The 17,656-nt window shown below is 42.2% G+C and overlaps 1 protein-coding gene across 2 annotated transcripts in view; it reads right to left on the reverse strand.

Moving 5' to 3' along the window:
* The window catches only part of LOC108035352 (eukaryotic translation initiation factor 5B), a 41,423-nt gene that overhangs the window by 22,831 nt on the left and 936 nt on the right, over positions 1-17,656 (reverse strand). For both annotated transcript variants that reach the window (XM_044094877.2, XM_017110943.3), the window contains exons 3-7: positions 16,456-17,606; positions 14,632-16,054; positions 14,361-14,493; positions 3,810-3,886; positions 1,067-1,262 (exon numbers count right to left, since the gene is read on the reverse strand). In XM_044094877.2, the coding sequence (XP_043950812.1) occupies positions 1,067-1,262; positions 3,810-3,886; positions 14,361-14,493; positions 14,632-16,054; positions 16,456-17,606 (2,980 nt within the window). The remainder of the gene's footprint in view (positions 1-1,066; positions 1,263-3,809; positions 3,887-14,360; positions 14,494-14,631; positions 16,055-16,455; positions 17,607-17,656) is intronic.

A 17,656-nucleotide genomic window follows, 5' to 3' on the forward strand; every position in this document is an offset into this window, starting at 1 on the left:
CTTCCACTCCAGGGAATCGTTAAGTTCAAGCTGGCTAGATGCACTCGAAAAAAGGGGGTTTAAATAAAGCTACAAAGTATCTTTATATTTTCTTTTAAACTTATATATTCTTTAGAGTTTATCGAATTATAAATTTAAAAAAAAAAGGGGAATAAAACTAAACACTTCGAGTGTAAGAGATCGAACAAATGCTACCAACAGCTGTGCGCTATGTGTCCAATTACCAGCACAGTGGGAGCCCAGTGGCTAGAAGTGGTCTAGAGTGGACCAAAGTGGCCCCGAGTAGAGTGTGGAGTGTGGCGTGTTGAGTCCCAACATTGCATACGACCAAAATCTAATGATTGCCTATAAATCAAATACGCTGTTTAAACATTATTTGAGCAGGAAGTGTGGACGTGATGCAGGCGTCTGTTGGGATCTAAGGCTTTAATCGCTTGTTGAGTGCTTGTCTTGGCCCGGCTAATACGTATATAGCGTATCGTAGCCCCCAGCCACCAGGAGTTTAGGCCCGCTCCATTCTTGTTGGCCAGCATCATTAAGCCAGCGTCGAGACGAGACAAGCCACAGCTGGAGATCCATTCTGGCTCCGACCTGGAGTCGGAGTCGGAGTCGCCGTCGGATTCAGAATCCCAGTCTCGGTCTCAGTCTCAGTCTCATTTTCAGTTCGCGGCAGATTGCATTTTACACCTGTAGCTTTCGGGGGTAATTGCAGCTGGGCGGAAGGTGCACAGGCGGGGAAATGGAACACGAACATGGGCACATTAAAATAATGCCCATAATGACACCGAGTCTTTCGGGTTTCCGTCCTCAATTCGTAACATCTGATACGTACACTTGAAAATGAGTGCTAACTTTGCAAGCAAAACTATATATTGTTTTGTAGATCTCTTTCAAATTTGTATGGCTTATTTCAAAAACAAATATTCAAGCATCGGTTTGTTTTTTTCCCTATCATTATAACAAAAATCGGTATAGGTGAAGTTTTAATAGAATCAGAAATACGTATGATTCTTTCTTATATTATATATATATTATATCATTTCTTAAGAACAACAACAACACTTACCCTCAACTTGCAGGGGAAGACGGCCACGGAGCGGAACTCTTCGCGCTTCTTCTGCTTGAGCTCCTCGCGATAGGCGGTGAACTTATCGAACAGATGATAGATAATGTCCGCTTGGAATATTTTCACGCCCAGGGAATCGGCCATTTCCTGTGCCTCCCGCTCGATCTTCACGTCGAAAGCCAGAATCGTTGCATACCTGAAGGGGGCGAGCGCCGAAGATAAATAGAGATCGGTCAGATTCGTCGGCGGTAATTTAAAACAATTAAAAGTATATGCAATCAGAGGGACTGGAACTGGAAACTGAAACTGGGCAACCAACGAGCATAATAATAATAATAATAACAATAACCATAATGACACTGCAGCCTCGTCGTCGCTGGTCTTCCTGTCTGGAAGAAAGAGGGAGAGGAGGAGAAGAGTTGGCCTAATGATCGGGCCACATGGCGATCCGAGAGCACCAGGAAGCGTTAATAATTGAAATCACAAACAACCTCGCCGGATGAAATCCAACTGACGGTCGGTCAGCCAGCTCAAGATGTTGTTTGTTTAGCTGGGTTAACTTTTGCCGTGAGTGGGGCTTTCAATGACAGGAAATGGTTGGCATTTCGAGAATCGAAACTCTGCGTCGACAGGAAAAGGTCCCAAACTCCAAGTGGAGTCAGCTAATGAGGGGCACTCTTTGGGATCTCTCGCACAAATCGTATACAAAAATGGAAATGGAATGGGGATTAAATTCGTTTGGGAAGAGGCTAAAACAGTTTAGGATAGAATGCACGACTAATCGATCTATGAATTATGGGAAATTTTTGAAGCAAGGCGAACTAATATCCAGAAGATTTATAAAGGAAGAGGAGGGAACACTATTAAAATTGTGATATATGGATTATGTTAAGGCATAAGCCAGCTAGTGTAAGCAGAAGCCTTGATATGTTGGATAACTTATGAAGAATGACTGTTTTAGCTCTATAACATTCTAAAAAACACCAATTTCAGTAGGATGGTACTCGTTTGCCAAACTTATGAATATATCAATTTCGAAGCGAACTTTTACGATGATCGCTGGGGAGTGGAAACCCCTCGAGGGGTAATAAATAGCCAACCATTGTTTGAGCAGATCACTTTCGAGTGAACGAGCCAATTTTGTGCATAAAAGATCACATAAAAACAGTTAAACATTTTATGGGACTCGTAAATGCGACAGCCCCAGATGGGAGATACTCGTATGTATGTGCGAGTTCATATAGTACGTATAGAACCCATCGAAGGCACTTCTCTCCCGGACAGACGATTTTTATGGTCGCTGCTCGCGGCGTAAAATGCAAAATTTTATGGTTCGAAAATTCCACACGCGTAAAAATCATAAATAAATGAAGAGCAGCCACACATAGTTGAAGATAATGGGGCGTAGATGTAGGTATGGTTCTAGCACAACGCACGCATGCGCAGAAGGGCCGGAAACGGAAACGCTCCGTCTTGGGCGTAGATATAAGATACAAGAAACCAGATACAATTGCAGTTCCACTTCTATTCGCTCTATTCCGAGCATTTTGCGCTACGTTTTCGCACATGTGACAGCGTAATTTGAGTGGGCCGTAAATGTATCTGCATCTTTGCTGCATGTGCAGTTTTTATTGTTGCCAAGCAGAGCACGAAAATAGCTTGCAATTGGAAACCCCCACAGGACTGGAAAAGCGAATGATATAGACACGTCCGACTGGCATGGGCCGCACTGGACTGCACTATTTGGCATCACTTAACGCCGCTAATGAGACAAAGCTGCCGGCCTAAAGGTTTCGCTCTCCTATAATAAATCATGGGCATCGCGGCCCACTCCAACGCCGCTTAGCTTTATCCCCATCCATTTCCCCCCTGGTAAAGTGCATTTTGTGATTGCCGCTAAATGAATCACTTAACCCGACCATCGACCATCGGGGCTCCTTGGTCGGCTAATATCACACACAATCTTCAAAGATCCGACCATATTGCGTTGTTTATCAAGTGGCGGGTGGGTACGTTTCGCTTCGGTTCGGTACGGTTGTGTTAATGAAGTTAAGCGGCAATAAAATTGCATTGTCCGTTGTCATATATCAAAAAGTCGTTTATTCTCGCTGTCTCGCGGACCGCTCGCTGCTTTAAGTGTTCGAATATAAAGCGGCAATGGCCTACAATGTAGTCGAAAATGGTTGGGGCACGGCTGACCCTATGAATGATGAAATGAAATGTGTGCGCGGAAGGTGTTACATGTAAGTTGGACACGTTCTCGAGAGGAAGTAGTAAAGGTTTGCACCAAAAAGGTGGTAGAAGCAAAACTCGCTTTACAGTGGGGTAGAATTTGTAAAAATATTTCCCAATTAATCTTCCAAACAGGAAGTATTGTATTCCCTACCTACTGAAATACAACTCTACAGTTTTATTATCCAAAGAATTGCCCAAGTCATAACTTTTTTGCATTGATCAACACTCAGCCATTTGTCATTCATAGAAAACAAGCAGCGGATCATTTTCCCAGCTGTCGACACAAACTGTGTTTGCGAAATCCCTCAATGGGGGAGTTCAATAAACCCCCACGAAAGTGAATTTGATAGTGGAAGTTCCAATACTCGGAACCCTCTCGACTGTACAAATTTCCGCATTCAGCAAATTCTCAAGAACTCTGATATTGTATAATTTCGTATGACACATCCGCAAGCAACAAAAAAGGGGGAAAGTGAACCTAGGAACGATAGGTTTGGGCTTTACTTACTGCGCCTCGTGTTCCAACATTGTGGAGGCCTTCATCACATCGCGTTTCACCACGGGGCCAATGCGGATAGCAGAGTACTGGAAAAATAAATATGGTTCGAGGTTAGCAAAAAGTTTGCGTTTTCCAACACTGGTTAGATACTTTTGAAAATATATTATAGCCGTTTAAATATTTCACTTTAATATAAAATTAAGTTATTATTATCCAAAATACTTTTATTAATTTTCTTATGAAATAATTCTTTTAAAAATAAATTCATTCGTTAAAAAGCAGGCATACTGACAACCACGTGGCTGCAAAGTTTTCCTCTCTTCTGCTGGCCCAAAAGCAATTGACCCAAAGAAAACTTTGTCTATTTTTAGTCAAATGGTCAAAAAAAATAAACGAAATAGAAACAGAATCTAAACTAAACAAGCAGCCCACTAAAGTGAAACATTTCTCAAACGCCCAAGTGGCCAGGAGACATTGGGTGGAAACGCTGGCGATGAGTTCATTCACATCGAAGATGTTCAATTTTTATTTTGCTTTTGCTTTTTTATTTTTTTTTTGTTCGTCGCCAGATGATTACAAATGATCATTGATAAAAATAACAGCAGCGGCGCGAGAGTCTGACATGAATGAATGGTTGGATGGTCGGATGGTTGGCTGCTTTGGACGGTTTGGGTGGGTTGCTGTGGGGCTGTGGTGCTGTGGTGCTGGGGACTTCAATGAGTGGGGCAAATGGAATTTGCTGTCGATAGCGACTTAATTGCGCCACCGGATATGCACGCGCCGTTGATAAGACCGAAATAATGAGAGGCTCTTGAATGAACCCATTAACAACTGGCGGTACAACTCGTTTTACTCTCTCTTTTACAGCTGTCTGATAAATTGAAATGTCGGCTTATCGCGCAGATTAATCGGATTAATTTAAATGCCAGTTTATCGCGGGCATAAATTAAGTATTTTTAAAAGGCTGCTATTGACTGGTCTATAAGGCATCTAGATATAGAGCATATTTGTGAGATTCTATATCTTTAACGAGCATAAAACTATTATTTTCAAAACCATTTACTTTAAATAAAATTAATTAAAGTTACACCCCGACTTCGGCGATACTCCACTGACGTCATATAAAATTTCTGCCTTTCTGCTCGAGTGTTTCGATTGTAAATTGAATTCAATTACAGCTTAACCCATTCATGAGCATTTCATTCATTACTGCGAAACGCCTCAGCTGCCGCTGCTGTTATAAAGAAATTGTGTGTAACTAACGGAAAGCAAATAGGAAAATATACACCAACAAGAAAATAATAGAAAAAAGCAAGAAAACCGGGAGAGAAAGAGTTTTGCAATCAGCAAAACAATGAATGAAATCGGAAGTTTATTGTTGTATGCAATTGTGGCACAGTGGCAACAAAGGCGAGCAAGAAAACTCACTGTAATTGAGGAGGCGAGAGGAGAGCAGTCGTCGATTGCATGTAAAGCGGAAAACGGGTGCAAACGGAAGTGATAGCCAAATGCCCCCATTTCTGCACTCAACATATCTGGAAAGTATCTTACCATGCCATTTTACAAATTTAGTACCTCTAAAATACTAAAAAAAAAAAAGTTTTGGGTGGATAACATATAATATCCTACAATACAATATAATTCATTTAGTATAAAAATGCATTGAAGCATTTTGAATCTGTCTAAAAGCATGCTACAATATATTTCTCATGGCACGCTTATAGGCACCTTTTTAAATAAACGCAAGGGATCTAATACAAATTCTGAGGTAATATTTGAATGCAACCAAAACATATTTTCGGTAAACGGAGATGTATTTGAAGTTGATTTTTCAGTGCGTTTCTATGGTATTCAAAAAAGAGTGGGTGTTGCTGGGGGGAGTTTCCACGTGGCAGCCGGCAGTCGATTTCCAGCTGAATATCATTTCGCACAAACAATCAGTACGTGCCACTGACTGACGCAGCAACATCCACGTCCACGTCCACAGCTCCACAGTTCCGCAGTTCCACAATTCCACAATCGGCATCAGCAAAAAGGCCAGAAAAGCCAGAAATCGGAGACGTGAAAAGCCGTTTGCCTGTGCTTTTGCGCAGAATTTGTGGGCGGAAAGTGCGTAAATGGCAAATGAAAACGCACACGAACGCCGAGCTAATTAGCAGGAGAGCCCGGCTAACGTGGAAGCCAAAGGTGGGGGACCACGCCCACCGCCTGCCGCCCCCTTTTGTGCTGACGTCAAGTGGCAACGCCACTCAATGTTATCGATGACACGGGCGAAAAGCCAAGACAGGTGAGCCCATTGAGCGAAAAGTTCTAAACCAAATTTTTTAGAGCCTTTAAAATATTTCAATCATTTTAGAGCAAGGAATGCCCTTATCAAGTTTAATATTATACAAAAAAATTCAATAATTTTTATTCAGAAAAAATAGAAAATTGTATAAGTTACAATATAAATTTTACATTAAAATAAATTAAAGCAAATTATTTTTTGCAGTGCACAAATCAATTGTTTTGGGTTTTTTTTTAAAGCTGCCAATTCTGATGAAAAACAACCAAATTAATGGCATATGTCGACTCTACTGACTGACAGACAGCCTAAACAGCTGATTAATGTCGGGGAACCTTCGTTACGGAATTGGAAAATTGCGGCGATTTCAAGAAAATGCCGCACGTTCCTCGCGAACTTCCGTTTTGCTTAGGGGCTCTTGAATGCAAACACATATCTATTATTTTCAACTTCCTTTGCTTCCAAAAATACGGTCGCTACGTGTTTATGAATGAAAATTAAGCAATAAGCTCTGGAAAGTATCTGTGAGATACTCTGTGTATTTGTATGCGTGCGATAGTGTATCTGAATGAGTATGGGGCAGGAAGAATTGCTTCCGTTGTTTTTTGTTTTCGTCTTTCCATTTATACATTCATTCATTTACTCATTCACTTGGGTTCACTCTTTCATTCATTGCTGTTTTTTATTTCTGCCTTGCTTCTTTTTTATACCCTTGCAGAGGGTATTATATATAAAACAGCGGATTACTTAAGAACCTTTAAGAAGTGAAATCAAAGCAAAAAGTATCTAAAGGCCGAATTCCAAAAAATATAGTACATTTACAGAAATATATATAGTTAAGTATATAAAAAAAAATATATATATAAAAATTATGTTAGAGTCTGTGAACTTCGGTTTTCTTGTTTTATTTTCACTTCATTGTTTTTTTGGTGGGGCAATCTGTTTTTGTTGTTTTTGGCAACTGCGTCGCATTAATGAAAACATTGGCATTGTCTGCTTCTTACCTCACTTCCTTCCTGCCAACCGCCGTAATGCCCACCTAGTACTACGAAACACGCTAAACATGAGAGAAGCACCACGACCGCAGCGAAATTAAATTCATTCATGAAATTCAACGAAGAGCGTCCAAAAACACAAGAAATAGGGGCGGAGAAGAGGGTTAAGCACCCAACAATGGACATTTCTGGGTCCGGTCTTTTCTTCGGGGTCGCATTTAGCCCCTGTCAGCCCCTGCCTCACCCTGCCCCATCAAACTATTCATGAATGGGCCCCCGAAGACGTCACGCTACGCGATCTAGCCAGTTTTATGCCTTCCATATTTCCCAAGATATTTGCGTGGTATTTTCGTTTTTCGCCCATTAATTGCGTTGCTCTTTTGCCTTATTAAAACGTAATTTAATCAGCAAAGAACTAATTCGTTTACAATGTTAATGTTTATTGGAACTATCAACTATCAATTAAATCTCTATAAAGTGGGTACAACTGAACTATATATTAAGATATTTTTGGATATAGTTGGCTTTTGAAATTAGTTAACTATGGTAACAACAAATATTATTGTTATATATACTAAATATTTGACAGATTTTTCATTAATACTTGTATTGGTCTCAATATTCAAAAATAAGTTAATCAAAATACTTTTTCAATGGACGTATCACATCATTTTAGATGATGTTATTAGGCACATGTTGGTGTCCTGAAAACTTTAAAAGAAAACTGGCCAATATGGCTAATTATTTCCACACCTGCTGCGATGTAACACTGATGTCCACCCAGGCGAACTTGCTGGCCAAAGTGGCTAATTATCTTAACTGCCGCTACTGCAGCTTCTGCCGCGAGTGGGCGAAACCGCAACACAGTTGGCACTGGGTTTTTGATGACGATGTGGATGTGGATGTGGATTCGCATAGTTTCGAATAGTTTTGCGTTTTGCGTTTTGCATTTCGCATTTCGCATGCAAACGTGCAAATGCGGTGCCAAATGGCGGCCCCAAACGGACGACAAGTCGCCGAGCATGACGAGCTGTATTTGCGAAACTTTCTGTTGTTTACTTTTAATTAAAATGCATGTGGGAATCAAATTACGTCGGCCGTACACATTTGCGGCCGACTGCTAGGCATATCTGCCCACCTGGCCCACCTACCAAATCCGATTCCGACTGCGAGTCTGAATCCAAAACCAAAACCAAATCCACACCAGCAACAACAAGTGGCACACAATTATGGCAAAGGCAACCGCAGCACAATGAATGCCTAGGAATAGTTGATGGCTACATAATTACATTTTCGCCCAAATGCAGCGACAGCATCTGGTGCCGTGGTGGTGTGCATCCCGCTGGCGGAGATATGGGGAGAAAGGAAGCGCGGTGGGTTGACTGGTCGATGAACGAGAATTCAAGAAACTATGTAGCTAGATTCTAAAATTTATTTACAATCTTTGCATATGAAAATTTAAGTCCTCATAAGTACCGGGATTCTGGGAATGCTCAAGAATTCGCGTTATGTGAGTATAAATACCAGAAAGATACTTTTTAAAAAAATACCGAAATACTCAAGAATTCGCGTTTTGTAAAATAGCGGAAATTATCGTTCAACCCATTTACTTTAACTATTTATTTAAGTTTTCCTAACCCATTGGAAGCTTAATAATATATTCAAGCTTTGGCATAACAATTTGGCTTCTCTTTGGCTTACAAAATTTGTCAACACTAGTAGTAGTTCGAAAAAGAAGAAGACAGCCAGAGTCTGGCAATTTTTTGAGTGCGCAACTTTTTCATTCATGAAAAAGGCAACAAGACGAAAAAGTGTTGCGGGCCACATTGTGGTGCAAAGAAAATACAGGTAAATGTGAGCGAGTGTGTGGATTGCAAAATTGAATGAATGAACATGAACCCAGCCGCGTTGCGGGTGTACGAACAGCAAATGCAGCCCGTTGTATAAGCCAAATAGCGAGCTAACCAACTGCGAGAGGTGCACACAGCTTTTTTATGAATGGCAGCCGGCAGCACCGCTATATTTGGCCGTTGATGGCTACGAGGTGCAAATGTTAATGAAGCCAAAGCTGCAACATGAACAGGCAGTGATGGGGGAGTTACATGGGTAGGTGTACCTTAGAAGAAATATAGGTACTTAGCAGAACAATTTAAAATAAAATTATATACTAAAATCGTAGAACAATTCTTTACGTTAAATAAAATACTAAAAAATACCAAAAATAAAATAAAGTTATACCTATATTTTTTGTAAAAAAAAATCCTCAAAAACTCCTGGCTCCTATTATTGAAATCAAATAAAATTTTCTGGAAAATATATTCATTAAAATTTAAATATATTATTATATTATATTATTTAAATATACTAAAACATAACAAGAATCCTAAAGAATTCGCGGTACTTCGTGCCAATTAATGTTAGTTTCCCACTTGTACCCTATGTACCTTTATGAGAGTGTTCAAACATATATTCATGGTCTAAATCTTGTACCACACCAAGGTGCTCTCATCACTGAAAGCGGCGAAAGAAATTGCTGGCCAAATGCATAACGGTGTTTCCAATGGCCCAAAGAGAAAGAGACAGGGCGCTGGAGAGTGGTAGCAGCCGTTCATTCATGTTGTCTTTGGTTCGGGTTTTCCGGCAGGCGATCATAAAAATGTGCAGCCAACGGACCATAAATCTGGCGAAAACATTTTCCATGACGTAACCGAGGAATGTCTGTTGACTGGAGGCGGAAAAATGCATTTTAACGTGGATTTTTATCGGTTCTGTTATTTGGCCCAAAGAATAGTTTAATGCCCTGAACGTTGTCTTTTAAAAATAAATCTTTACAACGCCAACACATTAATGAAACTGCAAAGATTTAATTTCGAAGCTCAAGCAGCTGAAAATTTATAGTTTTAAACCGTTAAAAAGTGAATTAGTTTTTAGTTTAATTTAATGTACTTCAAAATCAATATTTTTGGGGGTTTAAGGCTGTAAAATCTTGATGAATTTTTATGAATAACTCGTAAGATGGGGGTAAAAACAAGATGGCTTGGGGGAATGGTTAATCGTGATTGTGACGCACACTCGCCGCAAAACACATGGCCATCAAGCTGGGCGGCAAGTGCAATCAATTTTTATGAATGAATCGAAAACGCGGCATTGATCAGTTGCTCTTGTTGTACTTATTGAATTCATTGTGTTTGTTGTTACGCCCCGTCGCTCAGAGGGCGCAAAAGGGGCGGGCCAGGGGCGTTAATTTATCGAAATGTATAGCAAATGTTTATTTGATCAATGAAATGAATTATTGTACGAGCATCTGCCTTTGTGTGTGTATATATATTTTTTGTCTCTGTACAAACAAGCAGATACATCTACCGAATGAATGGAACAACAACAAAAACCAGGCCCAGCACAATAATAACAACTATAGATATAACTTCCATAAATGCCGCTCAATATGTGGGACGCAATTAAAAACAAAAATAAAATAAAAGCGGGAGACCAAAACATTTGTAATTGATTTGTTTTCCATACAATTTATTGTCCTCTGTTGCTTTCAAATTTGCTCTTTTTGGGAACTTGTTAGGGTTTTTAAACTCGGATTGTTATTCCTTTCCGCCTCATTTTCAATTAATTAAATTGGAAAAAACGTACAATGCTATGATGAATGGAAGATACAACTCAATTAAGAAAAAAGAAAAAATATGAACATGAATGAATTCTTAACAGCATAAGCTACAACTTCTCAGATAACCCGGTATTTAAAGGACCGTACTTCCATTTAGTACTCCTAATATACTCTTGTCTCAAATAAATTTATAGTTACACTTCTGAAATCTTACATATTCAGGTGACGGAAAGGGTTCAAAGCCGTACAACCTGGATCGGGTGAATACCAATTAAGGGAACGGTGCAAGCGTAAGATTGATTGCCAATCGCCAATCAACGCAACCTGCGACGTGTCAGAAATTAATGGGCTAAACGAGACAAACATTTTGAGCGGATTTTCTTCGTTTTTTCTCCAATGCTGCCAATGTTTTATTTTGTCGAACGGCAGCGGCCACCACTCAAATGACAATTTCCGGCCGTCAGTTTGGCAGTGCCAATAAATTGGCAACCCTGCTCGTATTTCAACGGCCACGCAAGAAAAAAGCAAAGGCACCGAATCCACATAGCAAATGGCGAATCCAAAAGGCCGCCATCACATGTGGGTGCCTAGAAAAATGACTCTGGCAGCGATAACCATAAAGTTTTATGGCATTTTACATAGCATTAGTCGGTCCAAAAAAAGGTAGAGCCCGTGAGTGTCTGTGCATGCTGTTAGCCAGTTACTAAATTTGGCTTAAATGAAGGCGAAACTTGTTACGTAGCCGGCCGGTGGTCGTCGGCCCACATGGTCAGCATCTCTGGCTCAAATCATGAATGAATACATGTTCAGCCCCCCGGCACAAGTCTGTCACTCTGTCCGTCTGTCCGTTTGTCACTCATTCACTCAGTCAGTCAGTCAGTCAACTGGCCATAATTGATTTTCGAAACGAGCGCAGTAAACATGACGGCGACAAATTTTTCGTCTAAAATGTGACAAAATCGGGGGAAAAAAGAGCAAAAACCGACGACACCATATCGAAAAACAGACAAAAAGTCGCGGCCATATGGACAACATGTGCATGCGACTGCAGTAATTGTTAATTCATTCATTAAGAGTCCGAGTGGTCGTCCAAAAAAACGAAACCAAATCTAATGGGCGCGACTCAGAAAAGCCACTTGGAAATTATTTCAGTGGGCCGCAAAGACAAAGGGAAGCTTAGCCGGTTGAACTTAAAAGGAGCGGAGTTGGTAAAGGGGTGAACTGGAAAGTCATATCATACTTTTTATTCATTCATTAAAAATCTGGAAAATTGTAAGATCTCAACCGAAAATATCTCAAATACACAAAATTATTGTTGTACTGGCAGATATTAAAATAATTTGGGTATATTAATATATTTCTGATTAAGGTATAAATATTAGTCAGGTTTTTGAAACATGATTGAAAAAGTATATTCAAATTATTTTGATGGTGTTTTATAAATTCTATATAAAAATCGTTCAACAAACTAGTTATTTTTATATAAGTAATTTAAAGGTATTCTTAGTGATTCGAAAATGTTAAATGTTAAATAGTCTGCCAGTCTTTTATGATAGATTCATATGAAAAACCCCCTAAAGATCTTGCAAGTACATATTAAGCTCTTGATCAAGTACATCTCAGCAGATAATAAATCACATTGGAAAACTGCGCTCTAGCGCTATACAGAGGTTTTAACTATCAAAACCTAAGTTCCTACAGACTGGTAGGTAATACATATATATCTGAAAGACGGCCCCTCTGCGGCCTGAAACGTCCCTGGCCTGGTCTCATCATTCAGTCAGCCGCTCATTCATTCGGTTCACAACCACGCGCCCTGTGGCTGCATTTGGTGGCTAATTTGCATAGTTTTTCAGCTCGGTGTGCTTTAGATTGCGTTGGCGTTTCGGCCCGGATCGTATTGGATCGCGTAAATGTGGTCTGTGCACACATGTAGGAACCTTAAGGCCTGGGAAAGTGTTGCGGCCTGCCGATGATAATGATAATGGTGGCTACATGGAGATGATGATGACACTGTGGGAAACCTTAGCAAATGTGGGCTGCTGTTCGCTAATGAGCTGGTAGTGTCAGCAGAAACAGACGCAAATATATAAGAAAAAATAAATAAAACAAAACCTAAGTGAGGCAGCAGAGTTTTTACTCGAAAATAGAAAATTGCTGAGGCAACAGAACGCTCAAATGTCGGGCTCTGGGATCAAATGGCCCATATGTTTATTGTTTTGTACACTTTATCCGCGCTTCCGTTGCAGCATTTCCGCAGCTGAGGCAGGCAAAAAATAAAAATAAAACAAAAAAAGGGGGAATTAAATAAGGCAAATAATTCTGATTATCTAATTCCCATTAAAAAAAAAAGCCAAGCAAACTCGATTAATTCATTCATTTAAGGCGTGCGTGGCTGCTTTGCTAGAAAATAAATATTTGCTAAATTGGAATTTGAGTTGTCATATCCGCTGCGGTCATATAAACATATATGTATACACCGCCGGAATACACCAATATATACATGGTAATGTATCTGTGGATCTGCGAGTGCGTATGTGGTATATAGAGCGGCCAGTATTTTTAGTTGGGTGTTCAATCTTCTCGAGACTGGGGGGCAGACAGCGAAATGAAATGGTTACAGTGCGTGTTCAGTTGGCCGGGCGCCCGCCATTCGGCTTCTTTTGGCATGAATCATCCTCATAGCCATGATCATCATCACTATCATTATCATCTTGCCGGCTAGAACGGCCGGGTTTTGCATTTTACAAAAATACGCATTTTTATGTTTACGGCGTAGTCTGGCAGACAGGAGGAGAAACCTCCCGGCCTCCGCCTCCTCACGCACTCATAATTCCCCAAAAATCCGAAATAGTTTTTTGGCCAGCGAGCAAATTTACAACTTTGTCGCCGCTCTGAGAAATTCAATTTGCCAGCCATCGAAAAGTAGCCGGGGGAAAATGGCAAGTTTTCCAAACTGCGTACTACCAGGGATTTTGTTTATCGTCAGACTATACGAGCTGTTCGAAATACCCCGCCATGGGCAGAAATAAATAATGTGTACATAAATTGCAGAGCTCACCTATTAAAAGGTTATCTCTCCCTCCGCTTTTTGGGGATCCCATCTATGCGGCCGCTTCGAAAATATTCTTTCGGCTAATTGTCTAAACAAACGGTGCGAAATTATGTTAGCGCATCGGCTGAGATATCTTTCCCTTTCCCTTGGGGGTTTGGGATTTGCCCCCTGTTTTCGTTGTTATTCATTTCGGACTTGTTGCACAAGACACGTGTGTTGCATTATTTGTCAGGGGATGCAAAGGTGAGCTGATTTAAAGGGGCGTGAATCAATTGAGCAGAAAATATGGACAAACCTGGTTTGCATCCATTTCTGGTTTTTACAAGTGAAAATCAACTAAGCAGAAACTATTGGCAATCACAAACTGAGATCTCAACTCTTAATTCCTTAATGAATTGTGTTTTGTGTTTTTTGTTTTTATATCTTAAAGCTTTGCTAATATTCGGAACATCTTTAGCCAAAAAGTATGCTATACTTTTTAAAAATCATGGTAAATATTTTATAGTTTTCCTATCAAAAGCTATGGTTCGAAAAAGAATTAATTATTAAACAAGCACTAACTAAAAATCCAGTAATGTCATACATTTTTTAAATAAATATTTTTACTTACCGGAATTTTAGATGTGCGCAGGAACTCCAGTAGAGCCTCCAACGAACCCAGCGTGGAGGCCTGGACATGAACGCCTGTCTGGGCCAGTTTAATGTGACTAAGAGCACTCTTCAGCTCCCGAGCAACTTCATCACTGTAATAAAAATAAAGAACAATTTTAAACACAAATATACAAATTACAAAGATCAAACATCGAAGTTTTAAAGTATCAAAGAGCATTATGCAAATAATAATAATATATCCAAAGAAAACATAACCAAAATAAACTCACGTGCAAATTTCGATTTCATCCGGCTTGTGGGCAATCAGCAGATTGATGCCCGCAATGGCCTTCTCCAGATCCTTGGCAGCGATCTTCACGCCCTGCGCCGCCTTTACCTCCTTGTACTCCACATAGGCGTTCTTCACACGCAACTCCTTCATGGGCTGGGGCATCAGCAGCGAACGGATCTGGGTGACGATGGGTCCATCTGTGCCGGCCACAACCATGGTCTGACCCTCGCGCAGCTTGCCGTTGATCAGAATGGCATCGATGGTGGTACCCAGGCCGGGAAGCGCCTTTACCTCCAGCACGGTGGCCTGCAGCTCCTCGGAGTACATCAAACGCTTGGCCAGCATATTCTGACAGAAGTCAGCAATCATGAAGAGCAGATTGCCCATGCCCTCGCCCGTTATCGCACTGGTGGGCACCAGCGAAATGTACGTCTTGGGATCCGTGTTCTCGTAGAAGAGAGCGGCGTTCAAGCCCTGCTCGGCAAACTGCAGGATCACTTCCTTGGTGCGTCGCTGGAACTCCAGCTGTGTGTTGCTCGCCTGCTCCTTCAGCACATCCCTCACATCTCGTCGGCCCAACTGCTTCCAATCGTACAAGCGATCGATCTTGTTGAGAGCCACAATGAACGGACACTTCTTCTTCTTGAGCAGCTGAATGGACTCGATGGTTTGCGGCTCCAAACCGTGCATAATGTCCACCACCAGGATGGCTATGTCGCAGAGGGAGGACCCTCTATTCCTCAAGTTGCTGAAGGACTCGTGACCGGGTGTGTCGATGATCAGTAGACCGGGCAGGCGATGTTCAAATCCAACAGATGCCTTTACATACTTGGTTTGCTCCTTGATGGCCTCGATGGGCACGTTTGTGGCTCCAATCTGCTGGGTAATGCCACCCGCCTCGGAATCCTGAACATGAGTGCGCCTCAGTTTGTCCAAAATCTTGGTTTTTCCTGTATCTACATGGCCCAGCACGCAAACAACTCCCGCCCTAAGTTCATCGGTCTTACGCTTCTTTTCCGCCTCCTCTTGACGCTTTAGGATTCGAGCTTCTGCACGGAGTCTTCGTGACTCTGGGTCATTGGCCAGTGCCGTCTCCTTTTCCTGCGAATCATCGCTATCCTCGTCGGAATCATCGCTGTCATCGTCATCCTCATCGTCGTCATCGTCTTCCGTGTCCTCATCCTCTTCCTCGGCAGCTTCGGTCTTGCCATTGTTGGTGGCTTGCGAAGATTCCTCCTCGGGTTCTGGCTCTGCCTCGCTGTCGGTGGCATCCCAGCTCTCCTTGACCACTTCCTCTTCTGCTTTCTCGGCAGCAGCTGCAGCGGCGGCGGCAGCAGCAGCTTGGGCTTCCGCTGCCTTTGCCTCCTCCTCGGCGGCCTCTTCCTTAGGACCCTTTTTCTTGTTCGGACGGATGCGGGTTCCTGAAAGGTATCATTAGGTTAATAAGGACGCTAAGAAGCATATAATTTAGCAGAAAATTGCAATTACTACGGGTTTTAAATAAACTAATCAGGGCAAATACGAATTTTATGAAAATTAAGTAACTTTTGCTAGGAGGGTCTAATTAAAATATATCTAATATCTAACACTTTTATCTATTATTAAAAAATGTTTGTCTTAAACTGATTTGCAACACAAAATTCAAGAAGAAACGACTTTTGCATGCAAATGCAAAAGAGAAAGTTGAACTATTTACATAAAAGAGGTTGCACTATTCACAAATATTGTTATTCAGTGTTTCAGTGAACTGAAGCTAATTTTAAAACTAACTTTGTCTAGGAATAATCGAAATTCTCTGCTTCGTAAAACTATTTATAATCACCTAGACGGGCAGGCCGCTTTTCGGTGGGATCGGGAATCTCCAGGCCCTGAGCCTTCAGAGACTCCAGCAGAGCTTGTGCCCTGGCCCGATCCTCCTTCTGCTTCTTGGTGAGCAGTTTGCCCTCGGCCTTCAAGCGAGCCTTGCGCTCTGCCTCGCGTTGCTTCTTTTTCTCCTTCCTCTCGGCCTCCAGGCGCACTGCCTCCAGACGTGCCTCCTCGCGCTCATCCTCCAGACGAATGCGCTCTGCCTCTTCTCGCTCCAGGCGTTCCTCTTCCTCCTTGCGCTTTTTCAGCTGCTCCTGCATGGCTGCCACCATGGCGGCTGACATGCCCTTCTTTTTGGTGTCCTTTTTCTCCTCTTCGGGCTCGGCCTTCTTGTCCTTCTTGCCCTTCTTCTTGTTCTTGCTGGACTTTTCCTCCTCTTCGACGGCTTCGGGTTGGACTTCCTCCGCGGCTACGGGCTCCGGTTCTGGAGCAGGTTTCTCCACAGCCTTGGGTTTGGGTTCAGAAGCTGCTTTTTGTTTGGCCAGAGCAGCCTCCCGCTTCTGGCGCTCTTTCTTCTCCTTCTTTTTCTGAGCCGCTGACTTCATGGTACTGCCGCCCTCCTCGTCATCGCTGGCCTCATCCTCTCCAGCATTTTCCGTCGCGGCAACCGGAGCCTTGGCCTGCTTCTTGTTCTTTTTCTTCTTGGAGAACTCGTCGGCCAGTTCTTCGGGGGAAACAACAGTGGCGGCAGCAGGAACAGACTCGCCGGCATATTCCGCCTGGAGTTCGGCTAGAACCTTGTCGAGATCTTCATCATCGTCGTCCTTGCCCTTGCGTTTGGCCTTCTTGCCCTTTTTCTCGTTCTTCTGGGGCTTGACGACCACTTTTTCCTCCTCCTCTGACTGGCTTTCCTGGGCAGGCGGATCATCCTGGTCGTCGTCGTCCATCAGCAGCTCAAAAGCGGACTTCTTGGCGGCCTTACCCTTGGCGGGCACCACCTCCTCCTCATCGGAGTCGTCGTTTTTGGCTGCCTTGCCTTTTCCCTTGACACTGAGCTTCTTCACGCCTTTGGTCAGGGCTTGGACATCATCCTGGCCAGCTTTGTTGGCTTTCAGAGGCTGGTTCTTCTTGTTGTTGAGGCTGACCTGGTCGCTGTCCACGTCGGAGCTGTGGGGAAGACAACGGAATGGAAGTTAGAAAGTTTGCCAAGTTGGCAG

Source organism: Drosophila biarmipes, chromosome 3L (genome assembly GCF_025231255.1).
Source record: "Drosophila biarmipes strain raj3 chromosome 3L, RU_DBia_V1.1, whole genome shotgun sequence".
NCBI classification, from domain to species: Eukaryota; Metazoa; Arthropoda; class Insecta; order Diptera; family Drosophilidae; genus Drosophila; species Drosophila biarmipes.